Here is a 17,301-nt window from a genome sequence, read left to right as displayed (position 1 = left end):
AGGGAAAGATAGCCCAGGGCCATGCTAGCTGTTTAAAAAGTGAGGGGGCTGTTCCCTCTGAGATGTTTCTGAGTCAGTCATGCTAAATAGAGAATATAGTTGTCTTGAGGAAGATAGTGATGTCCACTTGTCACTGGGTCAGTGCCTGGTATAACATCTACAACTGGCACGTCGCCTCCCGGCGTTGTCCCTCAAGGAGCACGTTGGCAAGAAAACTCTTGAAGTTTTCATTTGCCCTGTGAGTTAATGAGTTTCGGCTGCTGGTTTAGGGTTTTTGTTTTTCTTGTTTCCCATGGGAGTTTACATACAAATAATCTGATTTTTTTTTTTAAAGCCTCCGTAATATTTCATATGTTTACCCTCCCTGTGCCATCCCAAGGTGCCTTGATGCTGGTTTTGTGTGTGTGTGTGTGAGATTGGAGATTGTGTGAGATTAGAAGATGACTGTATTAGCTAGAAACGGCAAGTTGGTGCTTTCTTTTTGCACCCGGTAATGTCTTCAACTTGGTAGAGGTATATAAAAGAATAACAAGATTTTTACTTGAAGGAGGGATCCTTCTTTCCTTCTGACCGTTTGCAGCACCGTAGTAGCGAGAGGTTGAACTGTGGAGGGGTTTCACCTCCCCCGGCAGCTTCGTGTCCTGGCCATGGCCTGTCACTGGATGTTGCCCCGGTGCTGATGTGAAGCTAGGGCAGTGTTCTGGGCACTCGCCAGATGTTTCAGTGCCTACGCAAGGCGCTTCAGGGTTTTAATTTCCCTTCCTTTGTGAGAGGGGTAGTAATTTGGAGAGCCACTTTCTCACCATCGTCTGCTAGAGGACGTGGCAGCTCATTGGTTGATGTGGAAGCACAGAGCATTTCTCACCCCGCGTTTAATCTCAGCCTTTCACTGGTGGCAGGTTGTTCTCTTTGGTGGCTCCCAGGGCTCTTAACCTGTGGGTCACCATTAAACATCTCGGTTTCTAAAGCCGGCAGAATGGTCCGATTTCACACGGATGCTGGTTTCACCGAACCTCTCCGTTGGCACTTCCCTCGCGAGTTTTGTGCTCTTCACCATTACGGAGATGATTGGGTTTGTCAGGGAAGGGAAGAAAAGTGTCCCCTTGGGTCCCTCCTCAGGGGTCCCCCCAGACACGTTATTAAAATTCCTTTCCACATTGGATTTTCCAGCCCTTTTTGAGGAGCGGTGCTGGGCTGGGGGAAGGGAGCCCAGCTCTTGGCTCTTCTAGCCAAACATTTGGAATATTTCTCTGAAAACCCCTGTTGACACTTTCTTCATTTCACCCTGACAGCTTGAATTAGGTTTTATTAGCAAGCTTGGCTACAAAGCCGGCAGCAAGTTTTCTTTCTCTTCTCTTTCTTTTTCTTCTTTGGTTGTCATTTACCTTGCACCCTGGAGTGACTGGGGTCAGCCCGTCAGTCACGGGAGGCCTGAAGGTCATGACTACTGCTATGGGATCCGGGACATCAGCTGTCATTAACCCAGACAGTTCACTTAAATACTCTGCGGTCTTTTCCTGAAGAACAGAGCCTATGGCAGAAAACATAGCTCGTATTTTTTCTAATTATTTTTTTAAACTAGCTCCTTGTATTTGTTGGACGGGAGCGTTCTCCTTTATGTTGCTATGCTTGTGAAAGTTATTTTGCTTTTCAAGTATTTGAAGAAAATTTGGAGCTTACTATGAATTTATAGGGGTTGCAGATTTTTTTGGTTTGGCTCTATTAATTTGATTAGGAGAAAGAAAACCTCCTTAATATTTTCAGCAGTTCTGTCTTTGTTTAAAAATGTTTATTTGAGCTCATTGAGGAGATGTCTTTAAAAGTATCCACTTGTTGGAAAGCTTCTGCCAGTTCCAGTGCAATTTCCCATTTTAAAGATACGGAATATCTTTGGAAAACAGTGGGTAGAAGGATGAGATGTCAACTCTAATCTACCAGGACTTGGATTGTTTGGTTTTGTTTCTTTTTTTCAAACAAAGCACCAATCCTGAAAGCACTTGGAATACAATTTACAATTTTAAAAATGCTGAAAATCATATAAGTACGTAAAGTTATTAAAAACTGGGGAAAAAAAAAAAAAAAAGAGACTTGAATACCTAAATCAGGTTGGACCCTTGGAAGCTCGCTTTAGGAGAGAGGAGATAAATGTAGTTTCTTTGACAGCTCATATTATTGCTTCTGTGTTACTAGTGGTCTGTGCTTGTAGACCAAGCCTGGTAACAAAGTTGGTGCCTCAAACTGGCATCAGACACACACAGCGAGCAGACCACACGAAAAATACTGTTAATTTGGGGGTTTTGTTTTCTTCTTGCGTATTGAGAATGGAGATCCGACCTTTCTATTGAACCAAGACTCAACCTCTACATCACAGTCAAGAGTTGGCATCGTACAACTGACTGGTACCATTACTCTCCACTAACTGGCCCCACTGGTCTGGGCACTGGGTCTGGGCTGTTGATGTGAGCTACTGCTTGGTTCATCATTTCAGCTGGGAGAGTGCTGGGCAAAGCAATGGCTAAAGCCCATCACTCTTCTTGTCACCCTCACTCACCTCTCCTGTTGGACCAAGGAAGATTTGGGGGATTGCAGTCCAGCGCCTGGTCAAATCCTGCTCGTTGGTTTTTTTTTTCCCCAAGGAATGCTTCCTTTTTTTTTTTTTCCCCTCACTCAGTGTGTGGACCTCATGGGAGGTGTTGCAGATCCTTCTGCTCTGGTGGAACCCAGCCACAGGGGTTGCCAGGCTGCTTGACACACCACGTAACTGAAGTTACAGGCTGATTTTCTAGCTTATGCAGCCAACAAACAAAATGAGAACGTGAAACCTTTGGAAATGGTGCTTGTATGCAGAGAAAGCTCGGTCAGAGGTGCTTTGAAGAAGTAAAAGCAGAGTGGAAGTGCTGAGCAGTATTATTAAGCACTACTTGTTCGTGGCCTGGAGGCTATCATGGTTGAGATGTTCCTGCAGCTGAAGTGAGCGATTAAAGCAAACGCTCGATTTGCAAAGCGTTTGGTGATACGGCAGCCTCGTGCCATCAGCACTGGCTGCGGCGTCGGGCAGAGGCCAGCAGCATCCCGCTCCTGCCAAGAGTATGACTGTCTCGGGGCGTACACACAGCCAGACAGTAACTGGCTTGTTTAATTTCGACGCCCTGATGACAGGTTGACGTTTGAATTTGAAAAAGCAAGCCTTTCCAGTGCAACCTATTTGATTGCTGTGTTGGTTTAGTGAGAAAAGCTGACATAATGTCCAAAAGCCCGTGTTTTTCATCTGTGCTTTCAGTGGATGCTGGAAGCTCCAGCCACCGGCTCCTCTGCCAGCCTCGGCCGTTCTGCACCTCCACCATCTTTAGGGACGGGCGTTTTTGGGTTTCCCAGGGAGAATCCCGAAAGGGCCGCAGTGCTCGTACAAAGGCACAGCTTTGTGTAACTTTGCTTCCTATGCAATTGTTTTCTTTCCCCCTTCTGAATGTGGGTCCAGCCCTTTTTGCTCCCCAGCCCCCTTCCCCAGTTCCCACGCTGCTCTGGCAGCAGCAGGCAGCTGCCCCGGTGTCCCAGGGTTCCTTTGTACCACCCCTTCGCTTTAAATCTCCTTTTTACCATCTGTAGATCGTCACAGGGTTAGATTTTATTGTACTTGCTATATTTAACCATGCTATTGTCTGGTAGAGGGGACTGGGGACAATCTGGTTCTTCCTGGGGGATATGGAGGGCCTGGGGGGTGTGCGTGCATGCGTGGTGCGTTTTGGGGTTTGTTTTTTTAATCTTTAAGTAAAACCTTATTTGAGAGCCCTACCCATAGTATAAAGACCAGGAAAATACATTGGCTGGTTTCTTCTCTCCCCACATTTTGATTTCTGTTCCACACTTTAAAAAACTGAAATGCATCACCTTGGACCCCACATCAAAACCCTGCGAGAAGGAGCCAAGGGGTCCATCTGGGACGTGGAGCGGTCTAGCCCTCATCATTGCCGACACAGGATGTGCTTCCCCGCTAAGCGGGAAGAAAATAAACTCACAGGGATCAGCGGTGATGATCTAGAAGAGACCCACACTAAGACTTTGGCTGATGACATTGAATTGAAATTATGAGGAGCTGGGTCCTGCCGAGCTGCTGGCCCGGCTCTGCTTGCGTCCAGCTGGGAGGCAGGCAGTGGTCAACCTCTGGCAGAAAAGCAGACTTCTAAGCGTCAGGGGAAAGCAAATATTAGAGAAACCTGTTGGGGAGTGCAGTGTGGTGAGCAGCCGCCGGGCGTGCGGGGAGTTGTGCAGCTGGGCTTTTCCCCGGGAAAGCTGCAGCAAGACACGGTGCGCTCGGTCTCACGGAAATAGGAGCATGACTTCGCTCAGAGATGTGAACAGGGAGCAATATTTGCCACTTCTCCTGGGAATTTGGGGGATTTCAGTGCAATTCTCATGTAACAGCGTAAGGAAGGTCCTGAACAACTTGAAAAAATTTAGTTGACTGAAGGATGCGCGGTGCTCGGGGAGGATGAGCAGGTTCAGGGCGTGCTGCTGTGACCACAGGTTGCCTCTGGAGAAGACTCAGTCTTGCTTTCCCAAGCTGATGGCGCTGATGGACCAGGGCTTGGCTCAGTGCATCTGCTCTAATGTTAGACACAGAAATCTGGGAGATGTGAGCTGGACAAGGGCTGGCAGCACCCATCCCTGCACCAGCGGGCACCCCAGTAGCAGCACCCCGAGATTCCCCACCTCGCATGCCGGCCGTGGGGTAACTGCAAGGTTTTGCTTTTGCTTCTCCTGTCTGTCCCTGCTTTGTAATCTGGCCCATTTGTCAGGTAAAAAAGGAGAAGGAGCAAAGGTCACGAGCTTGATTTACCGGGAGCCTTAAACTTATTAATGCTTCTCAGCCTTCCAGTTGGCAATTTTCTTTGCCCTCAGCTGCCTGTCACTGTGCTGCCAGAGGAAAAGCCCGGTGGTGTCAGGGCTAATGCAGGGCCAACGATAGATCAAAGCAGCCCGAGCTGGGGTGGGTTTCCAAAACCTCCTTCAGAAAGGAGAGGCTGCACCTTACTGGTGTGCACGTTGGAGGGGCAGCAGAGACCACAAGCGTGTTTCGAGAGCTTCCAGTCTGACGTAGTTAAAGAAAAAGCCATGAGAAGGTTGGGGGAGGTATTTGGGGGTTTTGATTTATTTTCCACCCCCGTTGCGGGTCTTTGATCCCTTTCCCCTTGCGTACTGAATGTGCAAAACTCCAGCCTTGTGTGCAGGGCAGTGGCGTGGCTGCGTGGCTTGGTGCTGACCCACAAGCGTGTTTCGAGAGCTTCCAGTCTGACGTAGTTAAAGAAAAAGCCATGAGAAGGTTGGGGGAGGTATTTGGGGGTTTTGATTTATTTTCCACCCCCGTTGCGGGTCTTTGATCCCTTTCCCCTTGCGTACTGAATGTGCAAAACTCCAGCCTTGTGTGCAGGGCAGTGGCGTGGCTGCGTGGCTTGGTGCTGACGCAGGACCAGCGCCTCTAAGAGAAGAGGCTCAGGGCTGTAGGTTTAGCATGTGTTAGTCCCCCTTCCTTACTGACCCATCCACAAAAAGGCCTAAAGTCTTGGTATTTTGGTATATATTTGTATGTCGGTGCCTGTAAGCGGTGCGCGGATGATCATGCATAAGGCAGCGGAGGGTTGGGAAGAAGGACAGGTTATGAGGGCTCTAAGTGATTTTCTTTTCTGAGAGCATTTTGCAAATCTCTCTTCGAATTCTACTTTTCAGCTCTACCGAAGTTGATGATATGATCAGAAAATCTACAAATCTGCTGCTGACCCGAACGCTGAGCAACTGTTTACAGAATGTCATCAAGAGGAAAAACGTTGGGCTGACGGAGGTAGGACGTGGCTTTGAGGAGACCCATTTCCAGGAAAGGGTGACAGAAAGGGGTTTTGTCCCATAGAATTCCTTACAGCACCTTTTGAGATGCTGGTTTGGAGCATTATTATAAAATATTAGGTTGGGAAACAGTAATGGAACCACACAGCATTGCTGTACAAAGCAAGAAAGACTTTATGTTGTGGGAGAGCGGAAGCTTTTCTGCTGATGTTGTTAGCTTTACCACTCTTCCGAATTTGTGGAGCATTATCTGTCTGAATTAAAGTAAGAGGACTTCAAGGAGCACCAGGGAAGAGCCGCGTGGGAGCTAGGAGAGGATGGAGGAGTGGTCCCAGTCTGTAGGTGATGTTTGGGGCGGTTTCAGCACATTGCTACAGTATAAACTCTATATTGGTATTTTCTTTTTGTGATCGATACTTTTTTGTGCACAGAGTCAGATTTCTGAGAAGTTTAATGCATGTAAATCATGGCTGTTTGGGAACGTGTGTGGTACCCAGGGCAGTTTGGATACTTTGGTGGGACCTCTGTGTGCTGTTACTAAATGAGTAGGTATTAATACAGTTGCAGTTGTTTAATTGACTGTACTATAGAAATGTGTCGTGTTCTCTGGAGACTGTAAATACCCTATTGAGGTATTTTGGTGGTGAGTTTTGGAGAGTTTAGTGCATTTACAGCAGTATGATGCTTCCTCAGCCCTTTATCTCACAGTCTGGAATCTCTCTGCTCCCTGGGGGCAAATTCCTCTTCCCTCCTGCTCCTCCCAAGGCTCCCTCCACCAAGAGGAATGCAACACTATCCCTGCACTATGCATCCCCCAAGTGATCTTTTTGCTGCTGTTGCAAACGTTCCCACAGTGTGATGGAGCAAAGCGAGTGCGACAGTCCTCTCAGCCGCTTTTGCCGAGGTTAGACAGAGCAGAAGTTCCTTGGCGTCTTCCATGTTGAGCGAAGGCGATGCCTTTCTTTGGGCTGAGAGTAGCTTCTTCATGTGCTTTGGAGCTGAGGAGGATCTTTGCGAGGAGCGCCTCAGCACAACTAGAGTTTAAAATAAAGGTGTAGTATGTCCAGAGACTGGTGTTCATCTCTGTATCTCTTCTCATATTTTCACCCACTTGTTCCTTACCCCTTACCAAAGTACAGCTAGCTCTCTCCTGGGGTTACCTATACCATCAGTTTTTTCTAATTTTGTTGAAGAAAAACTACTTTGAGCATCTTTGTCCCCTCCTGCCTCTTTTCTTCGTGTAAGCACTGACCTATTTGTCCAAATGGAAGCACGTGGCATATTTTTCTCTGAGTTTCTCAAATCCTTCCCACTTAAGAAAAGACATTGTGTGGACACAGGAATTAAAGGGCGCATTGAAGAGTCCCAGATCATACGCAAGCATAGTTCTGGTATCAGAAGTGATTGCAAGAGATATTTAAGTACCTCGCATAACTATCACTTCCCTGATTTTATTTTTGCACAAAGCAACACCGTCAGTTCTGGGCACTCCAGTGTTATCTTCCAAGCAGTGGACAAGGTAATACAAGGCCATGTACCAACCTTCCCGGTCTGTTAGCCTTTTTAGTGTATTTTTCATTGCTGTTTTTGGGGGCTACCTCTCAGCGGTGGATGTTGAAGTTTGCTACCAACTCTGCTCCAAATAATCCTGGTGTTTTGAATAACTCTGACGTCCCTCAACAAAAGAGAGGGAAAAGACGCTACTATTTTTTTCATTTGAATACCCCAGTGAGAAGGTCTTATCCCTCTGAATAAGATCAGAACTTGAAGGAGCCAGAAGAGGCAGCAGGAAAGCTCATAAGAAGTGGTGGAAGAGAATCAAAGCAATCGGGGCCTTCAGGTTTGGTAGCTGATCCGGACCAGTAAGTTGTGACAATCAGAGAAGAGGTTCAGGAGGAATTTCACACAGTTGGAAATATCTAATATCTAATTAACTTGAAACTATAGAAAAATATATCACTATCATGATGCCAGGGCTCTCTGACATGGGGAAATGCGAATGAGCTCTTGTTTCAAGGCAAAAATCGAGAACAGAATTAATCCAAGGAATTCAGAAATGAGAAGCCCCACTAGTTACCTGTCTAATACATTTCAGGGACCAAGTGCAAAACAAGAGGAATTCAAATAGATCATAATTTGATTTCTTAAAACCAAAAAAACTCAAAGAAATGTTGGCTGGAAGGGACCTCTGGAGGTATCTAGCCCGACCTCCCACTGGAAGTGGGATCATTGCTCACTTGGATCACGTCAGCCATGGCTTATCCCTACCTGACTTTTAATTTCTCCAAAACGTAGGTCCCACAGCTTCTCTGGGCACCGTGGTCCAGCTCTGCGCTACCTTCCTAATGATTCTTTTCCTTTATAATGCCCAAGCTGAATTTCCGAAACTGTGGCCATTGCCCCTCCTCGTGTCATCTGGCACTAACAGGAGTTGGGTGCTATAATCTTTGTAGCATTACTTCAATATTTATGTGCCTGCAATGCTCAAACTGATGATTAATCCATCTCATTCAGAAGATCCGTGAGTGTTTCAAAATAATTTCTTTAGAGGAGGTAACTGTGGACGGCCACACCATGCTCCAGCAATTAAATTATATCAATCTGGAGCATTGCAATGCCTTCTGTGTCTGTAAGAGAACTGTTTTGGCGTGATACCGGAGCTAGATGTTATTCGGAAAGGTTTTGTTATGGCTTATGTTGCACCTTGAAAATACTCCCAGCAGTCTGCTCGGAAAAAAGGTATCTGCTTAAGGAATTAATGAAGCTTCCAAGTCAGTGATTCTGAAGTGGGTGCACAGATTGGTTTGCTCTGAATTGGAAATGTTTGTGGTGGTTGACTTCAGCAGAGGCTTTTACTCCGTAGTTGCCTTTAATGTCCTGAAAGAGTGCCGTGTGAGGGCTGCTGAGAGGACAGCAGTAAGAAAATTGCAGATAATGGTGGGTATGATAACCGAGAAGATACCAGGGTGAGATCTGCTCTTCACCCGCACACCACCCTCAGAAAAGTAAAACCATGTGGTTTCTTTGTTAAATGCCTTAGCATGATGTTGTTGGGTGTCACTCAAGATACGGGTTATTTAGGGTTCATTAGCAGACAGAATACTTGTGATTTGACATGGCGTTTTTTTGTAAGCCTGTTGTATTTGAACTGTGCTGAAATGAGCCCTGACTGACAGCTGAATGTAGGAAAGCCATTAAAAAAAAATAATCTTTTGTGGTATTAGTGGCTGTCATGGGAAATGCTTTTCCCCCAAAATTATCTTTTATTTAAGTTTCTGAAGTTGTTTAAGGAGGAGAGCCTTTGAGCGTGTAGCAAAGCTTAGCGTGTTTGTACAGCGTCAGCTTTTCATGCCAGAAGTTCTTATAAATTGACATCCATTAACCTGGCATGTCCCTGGCTTTGGGAGCACCGCCTTTCAATACCTTTTTTGCCTTTGCAGCTTGTACAGATTATTATAAATACGACCCATTTGGAGAAATCCTGCAAGTTCCTAGAGGAATTCATAACCAATATCACTAATGTACTTCCAGAAACTGTGCACACTACGAAACTCTACGGGACCACAACCTTCAAGGTGAGAACACTGGTAGATCCACCTCTGGGGAGCTGCTGGTGGTGTTTGGTTGGAGAGTATCTGGTTTCAAAGTGCATGTGGGGATGTGTGGATGTAGGGAGCTAAGCTGAGCTGAAAGGTAATTTTGTCATCTCCTGGGAAGCTTACGCCATCGGACTAACTTTTGGGTTTGTCCTTCAGAGCATTACTTCTGTCGAGATCATGAGCCTTTGTAGCCCTAATTTACAGGCTGTGACTGCAGCACTTATTATCTAAAGGATTAAGCAGCTTTTAAACAAAAGCCTGTTTTTTTTTTTTTCTTTAAATGAATTTTCTTTTTGCTGTTGGAGCGCCATACAGTGTGACACACGTCTGGCCATGAACGCAAGCTTTCCTCTTTCACCCAGGAGGAGAATAGATTTTCAGAACTTATATTTCTGTATCTTTCCGCTCCTTTTAGCGTTATCCCCTAAAAATCAAGGCTGGCAGAAACTGCTAGACTTCAGTTTTTTAAATCTTTAAATCGTAACCCAGGAGTGTCCACCCAGATACTTTATATAAAGTCTTAAGGATGTAACTGGGTGAACTGTGGGATGTCCGAGTTGCGTCCTGTGGCCAAGAGCGCAGGAGATGGGAACAGTGCTGAGGACTCCAGCAGCAGTAGGGAATTGGTTAGGTGAGCTTTGCCTTTGGAATAACTCAGCAGTAGACAAAGGCTCCATGTCCCCAGGGAAGCCCATTCGTTGTCCCTTCTGACGTCATCTACCTCTCTGGCCTAAGAGTGAGCTTTCCTACCCTTACTCGGGCAGGGAGGCTCCTCTGTGGCCCTCCTGCGCCCCGTACCTGCACACAGTTTGGTGAGCCTTAAGGTTTTTCCTTATGGGGTGTTCCTCTCCCATCTCACTCTTCCATCCTGCACTAGATTTGTCCTTCTGGTTGCCAGGTTGCATCGGAGGCAGACGCCAGCTTGATCTTGCCTGCCACTGACCTGGTGACGCCCACCACTATGAGCTAACCTGAGGCTGCTGCAGCCCTGTAGTTGCCTACGGGTGTCTTGTCTTCTGCTACCTTTAGGGCTAAAACTTGGGTCAGTCTCACGTCCTGTTACTAGGGTAGAGTTGTAGATTCCATCCCATGTAACATGGTCTTGTTTCCCAGGACGCCCGCCATGCTGCTGAGGAGGAGATTTACACTAACCTGAACCAGAAGATAGACCAGTTCTTGCAGCTGGCGGACTACGACTGGATGGCCATGGAGCCAGGCAGCAAAGCCAGCGACTACCTTGTAGACCTCATTGGCTTTCTACGCAGCACGTTTGCTGTGTTCACCCACCTCCCGGTAAGCCACCTCCGCCAGTTCGCTTTCTTGTTCGGTCTGGGGAGCACACTGGCATCCGATGGTGCTGTTGAAACTAACGGTTGCTCAAGCTTTGTGGAGTGTGATGGAAGTGGGGCCTTGTACTGTCAAGTGTTGTGAAATAACAAATCTATTTATAAAGCAAGGTATTTCATGTGTTCCCAGAAGTTGGGCTTCAGTGAGAGTCTCCCCAAATATTTGCAAGTCTACTTATACGTGAAAGAGGCAGATATCGCAGTCCACCATGTAGAATCGGGATAGCCACCTAACATACTTCAGATATGTTAACTTTCAGCTTAATGGACATTCAAGACTTTTTTCAAGAGATACTGGTATATGGGTGTCTATTATTTGAACTGCAGATATGTTTCCAGACGTTTGTCAAGTCACTAGATGCCTTACATCAAAACGTTGCTCTGTGTTAGAAGGCAGCATATGTTTCTTTCTTTTCTCTGCTGTCTAAAATATGCCTGCGTTTATGCTGTTGTGGTGATCAAAAAATGTATTTTATGTTGTTTTTTGCAGTTGGCTGAGTAGCGTTTTCCTATTCCATTGAATAGGAAAAATATCATCATCAGGGAGTTTCATTTTTGCTCAAACAGCCTTTTTTCCTTTAAATAAGATTTGTTCTGAGCTATCTGGATATATACTTATGAGTATCTTCAATCAGCAGGTATTTTGGAATAGCAAATCCGCTGAACACGATATTTGTCCTAAAAGCAATGTCAGATCTTTCTTCTTTACTGGACTGTTATTTGTTTGTTGTTAGTGGGTGCCCAGGATTATAGCACACCGGCACACACCGGGCACCTTTCACGAGTTGGATATAAACGGGAAGAAAAGACTAATCATACACAACGGCAGTTTCCTTTACTCCATTCTGCTTGTTTATGTCGCTGTGATTGCTCTACTGGAAGGATGTTCAAGCACTCCAGAGCCATTTTAGGAGGTGTTACAGCCCCAAAACTTGGCAGTCTTCTGCACGTCTCATGTCTTTGGCCTTCTCTATCAGAGCAGGGAGATTTGGTAGCCAGTTGGAAATGAGGACTGATCTGCTGTGGATGGAGAAGCCATGAAAAGACAAATGAAAGGCGTTTCCCAGTTCCCTGTACCCAGGTGTTGGCGAGGAGAAGGTGCTTTCTTGGCTCTGGTATCGCTGGAACAAACTTCTAAATGAAGTGTTGCCTCTTGGGTAGAGAGATTGGGAGGGCTTTTGCCCATCTTCTTGTTCAGAATAGGTTTGTTGCCAAAACGTCCCCTCCGTTAGCAGTCCTGGGCAGGAGCCTCTGGAGCCTGGAGGTGCTTGGACATGGCTGGATTCCTCAACTGCTGGACTCTTTAAAAAAGGAGATGTGGCTGCACAGGGGTGGGTTATCACCTGGAGACCACTTCCAGAAATCACACTGGGAGTATTTACGCAAGCAAGTAATGGACTTTGGCAGGGAGATTGGTCTCTGCACCAGAGTGTGAAGCATGGCAAGCAGGAGAGATGAGGATGGGGAGAGATGCCCACAATGATTTATGAGATGGATCTGGAGTGATTGATCTTCCTTAAATATTAATGTTTCATTTTTGAATGAGTCAAAATTGTTTTGGAGACTGGGAGGGCCGCTAATTGGTCTAAAAAGGACCAAGACAGATCGAAGCAGCCTTTTCTCTTCTAGAACTGGATTAGAGGGGACCCAGCTGAGGCGAAGGCTGTCTGCGGTTTGCCCTGATTGGAGGTGCCGGCTAATGTGCCGGTGCTGTTCAACCAGCACACACACAGCACCTTATCTTCAAAGCATTGCACGGCACTGATCCTCCCGACAGCCCTTGTGAGATAGGGGAGGCAAATCAATCAGATGCTGCAATCTGATTTATTAAGCTGTAGATCTGGTTCAGTGGTTTGTAGGAGACGTAGGTCTGGGATTTTTTTTAATATATGTTGGAGTATCTTCCTTTAGAGGAGCGCTATGAAGATGCCGTCATGCAACGTTGCTGATGGGTCCCTGCCTATCTTGCAGGCAACGGTGGGTGAGAGTGAGTCAGAAAAAAATCAGGGTACATAGAAAAGGCACCCAGCTCCCTTGATATCTCTGCTGGTTCCTTCTTGTAGGGTTCAAGGGCCTTTTTCTAGTGGCTTATTTAGAAACACATCAAAATTTCTGCACTTTGCTAAATGAAATGTAGGAGATAAGGCGTGTAGAAGCCCACATCTGCCTAAACCAATGCAGAAAAATGATGGAGATGTTTATGAAAGCACCAGTTGTGTGGGATGAGCTTCATTTGTGACAGGATAGAGTGAGAGGGGTTCAAGAGGGAAAGGAACTATCTCTAAAAAGTGTGAATTATAAGTAAAAGAATATATTGCAGGATTGCTAGTGGCAAGGTAGAGCTGTTTTTATACTGCTAGTCTGAATCCAGCCCAAATTATTAGCACCATAGTGTTACAACTGAAGAGGAGTTGCTGCCTGGTTTGAAACGAGTTTGCAGCCTGTTGCAGCTATAAAATATAGGATTTCCATACTGCCAGTAGCTCACAGAGAAAAGCAGGTGACTGTGCACCATTCTTGGAAAGTGGAGCATCTTCTTGTCCCTAGAAGTGGCCTCCACGCAACACTCTGCCTTCCTGTTCTCATGTCCTTTCCGGGTTTGGAAATACCCGTCTTCCAGAGCAGGTGCCTTCATGTTGACTGAATTTACGTGATTTTAAAATAAGTGGGAAGCGCTCTCCTAGTATTTGAACTTGCAGCAGCTTTTCAGGAGAAAAGAGTGGCAGTCTCAGGAGATGACTAAGTGGCAGGAGCCGAGCTACTCACCTGCCTTTTGTCACAACAGTAATTACACCGAGAAAAATCTTCACTTGCTGATCAAAGAAACTCAGCCTGGGCATGTTGATGGTTACCGTGCTAAAATTACACCAACAAAAAGTGCTGTCCTGTGATAGAATGGAGCCGAAAGTCCTGAGCCTGCAAAAATGCAGGCGGCTCCTTAACTTGACGGCTGTGAGTAATCCCATTGTCTTGGACAGGGCTGCTTGTCTGCAGGAAACCTTTCTGGGGTCAAGGCTCCAGCTTGCCGCAAGGCGGATCAAATGGCCTTGAAGGGTCCGGTTGACTCAAGTCAACATTTCGGAGAGGGGGTGAAGAGGAGTAGAGATGCTGAGTGAGCTAAAAGGCAACTCCAAGCCAAGATTTGGGCATTAGGTTTTGCATTTCCCTTTTTGGGTACATGAGGCTGAATTTTTCCTCTATTTGTTGGGGTGAATCCCAGAAGGGTTGAGGTTGGAAGAGAGCTCTGGAGGTCATAGAATAGTTTGGGTTGGAAAGGACCTTTAAAGGCCATCTAGTCCAATGCCCCGGCAGTGAGCAGGGACATCTTCAACTCGAGCAGGTTGCTCAAAGCCCCGTCCAGCCTGGCCTGGGATGTTTCCAGGGATGGGGCATCGACCACCTCTCTGGGCAAACAGGTCATCAACTCCCCTGCTCAAGCAGGAAAATAACCCAGACCAAAATTAGTCCTGGCTTGTGGAGTGCCATAAAGAGTCTCCACTTTGTCTAGGGTTCAAGCAGGAATTGCAGTCCCTGATTTTTCCTTTAGAGCATCACAGTAGACATTGTGGGAGATGGTGGAAACCACTTAATATTAGGAAACCCTGGAATCGATTTGGTTTATCCAGCTTTGCTTCGGGACACTGAGCCCCTGGCTGCAAAGGGCACGCTGGTGGGTACAGCGTGTGCCAGCAGGGAGGAAAAGTTCACGATGAAGTTAACGGGGTTTTGGTGCATACCACTACTGCATGAAATTTTCATGGTGGTTTAGAGCCACAATTCGAAAATGCTCTGCTAAGTGCCCAAAATGTCTCAAAGCAAATAACACGCTGGTGGAAATCAAAGCATAATTAACATTTGGCTTCAAGGCTGCCCTCTTCCTGCGTTAACCAGGGAGAGTCGGTTACTGCCGCTGCTGAGCTTATTAACATGGGATGCTCGGGCCTCCTTTAAAAGAAAATACTTTTTTTTTTAAGAAAAAAATACTTTAGGGGAAAAGAAGTATTTTAGGAATAAAAAAAAAAAAGGTGGTTTCTGGTTTTCAGCAAGTAAAGGGCCATGGCCTCAAAAAATTAACATTTCCAGCACAATACTTTTAAAAGAATGACTGAAAAAGCCTTTTGTCTTTGATGGCTGATTGTTGTTTTTATTTCTTGTTAGACAAGTTAATGTAAATCGCATTGACAGGGCTACTCCAAACACACTGATTTGTTGACATTAAGCCTCTCAAAGATGGAGGGTTGTGTCAACACCTACAGTGAACTGTCAGGTTAACAAAGCAAGGATGTTTTCTTGGGGGAGGGGAGCAGAGTTGGGGGAAGGGGGGGGTGTTTTGTTTTTATTTTAAGTTTCCTTTAATCCTCTGTTAGTCTTGTATCTTGATAACCTCCTTTGGAAGGTAATCAGGGCAGGTCAAGAGGTGATGCTGACCCGGGAAGGGGAAGCAATCTTTCAGCGATCGAACAAACTCTAACCTCTGCCGTGCTGAGCAGTTCAGCGTGAACTCCCTGCAAAGGGGTTTTTGGGTTGGGTTTTTTTTTTTTTTCCCTTTTGTGCTTATTTTTGCCAGATGGCAGGCACAGATTTCAGCTGGAGCCACGCGAACGCTGCGGCCTCTCTGCCTGTGATGTTTTTGCCTTATTCACCGTATTGGCATCTCCTTCTGGTTGCGAATAAATACGCCGGCCACGGCAGCTCTTGCTTTGGTAGAAAGAGCTTTGGAAGTGTTTATTTTCTTTTTAAAGAGAACGATTACCTATGTTTTTATTTAAAAAGCCAAATCCCTCTGTAATATTTTAAAAGGCAAGACACTGTGCATGGAAGTAAAATGCCTTGAACTTTGCACTAACCCCAGCCTTGACCACGTTGGGAGGGACCCAAGTGGAAAATAACCATCATGAAAACATCATTTGAGCACCAAAGGCACCTTCTTTAGATTTATACAAGTCCTGTCTGTGCTTAGATGATGTCCGCTTGCCCTCAGAAGAGCTGATCAAGTTTTGCTTGATCCCTGCTAGGGTTTGACATCTATCACCTCCATCTTCCAGGTGGGAAAGTTGAGGCACATGGATGTTGACTTGCAGGGCGTATTTAATAGCAATAAAACTCTTCTTGTGGCACGTTGATTTCTTCCTCATCCTCCTTAGACCAGGTTCAAGGAAGCCATGTTTTGCTTTTTTAATACTCTGCCAACTGCCGAGCAGCCGGGGCCTCGGTTGGGGCGTTGATGGGTTGTAGGCACCTACGGGCGATGACCGATGTGTACCTCTCTGCCTTTCTCGCTATTGCTTTGCTCTCTTCTGCATTTGACTTTAAACTCCCTGTGTTGTCCTCTGTAGGGGGATGTAGATGTCCACTCTACAATGTCGGTGAGTACAAGACTGCGTGTTGTGCGCGTTTGGTCTGCTCTGCTTGCACCTCAAATGTTAGAGGGTGACTTGAACCAGAAAAGGCCCTTAGTCTAGGAAGGGAGGAAAGGAAAAGATTGAGTAGAAGTTTAAATCAATAGGATAAAGAAGGGATTGGGGGAGAGAGTTTCCTTGCAGGCAGGTTGCTCACAAGCACGCTGTTGCGGTAGCATTGCTAAATTGTTGTTTTCAGAGCACGTCATGTTTAACTGGCTCTTTTTATCCCCCGTGCATCCCTAAACGTGCAGGGAATCAGGAGAAATACCTGGTATTAGGGAAAGCATGACGGGATCTTCAACCTCTGCTTGAAAGAGAAAAGGTCTTTGTAAAATCCCCTTTCACTCCCTGTATTTTGTTCAGAGAAATCCCCCGTGGGGATTTCAGCCTGACGTTCCTCCCGGTCTAAGTGCTCCGACCCGTGGCTTGGACCACTAAGCCTTCCCTCTGGCTGGGTTGGTAGAATAGTATTTTATCCAGAAAATAGTGCGGGGTTTTGATGTTTACTATGTCCTTATTTGGATTAGGACAATTAGCACAAAGAAAGCGAAGGAGACCTTTCAGACCTGCCTTCTGGTTCAACGAACCCCTCTAATTGTTGTCATTTTGCTTGTTTCATGTGTGGGAGAAAAAGCTGCGGCACTTTCCCGGACAGATCGCAAACAAAGTGCTCTCGAGCTACCTTGTTTCCTCTATTCCCATGCCTGCAAGCCAAGGCACGTGCGAGCAAAGCGCGCCTCGTTTTCCTGTCGGTGCAGCCCCGCTCCGCGCGGTTGCGCGGTGTGAGATGCGGCCGGCGCAGAGGCATAGCCTCTACCCCAGCTTCTGCTTTTCCGTCTTTAACCCCTGCTCTTCGTTTTAACGCCGAGCTGCCGCGGTAGTATTGGTATTTCATGCTGCGGTTGGATGCTTGTACCCCTTTTCCTGGAAACTGAGCATAGCTAAGCCTTGAGTATTTGCAGGCTCTGGGCACCTGGGGGTTTCTAAGTCAACATCGAGGTCTCAAATCAACGCCAGCTTCTGGAAAAAAAGAGCCTTGTTAAAGCAATTTGAGGCCAGCTTCCATCAAAGCCGGCGTTCGGTTGCTGGCAGGGCTGCGGGAGCTGCCCGCGCTGC

General features: G+C 46.4%; 1 protein-coding gene across 1 annotated transcript in view; it reads left to right on the top strand.

Moving 5' to 3' along the window:
- Positions 1–16,149, top strand: part of LOC104628867 (exocyst complex component 6B) — a gene marked incomplete at both ends in the record, with an annotated part of 23,409 nt that extends 7,260 nt beyond the window's left edge. The window contains 4 exons of the mRNA XM_010297582.1: positions 5,725–5,836; positions 9,279–9,413; positions 10,551–10,730; positions 16,120–16,149. Coding sequence (XP_010295884.1) covers positions 5,725–5,836; positions 9,279–9,413; positions 10,551–10,730; positions 16,120–16,149 — 457 coding nt within the window. The remainder of the gene's footprint in view (positions 1–5,724; positions 5,837–9,278; positions 9,414–10,550; positions 10,731–16,119) is intronic.
- Positions 16,150–17,301: the final 1,152 nt, after the last annotated feature.

This window comes from Phaethon lepturus, unplaced genomic scaffold (assembly GCF_000687285.1).
Source record: "Phaethon lepturus isolate BGI_N335 unplaced genomic scaffold, ASM68728v1 scaffold3272, whole genome shotgun sequence".
Lineage (NCBI taxonomy): Eukaryota > Metazoa > Chordata > Aves > Phaethontiformes > Phaethontidae > Phaethon > Phaethon lepturus.
Note: the sequence above shows the minus strand (reverse complement) of the source record. Positions and strands in the feature narration are given on the sequence as shown.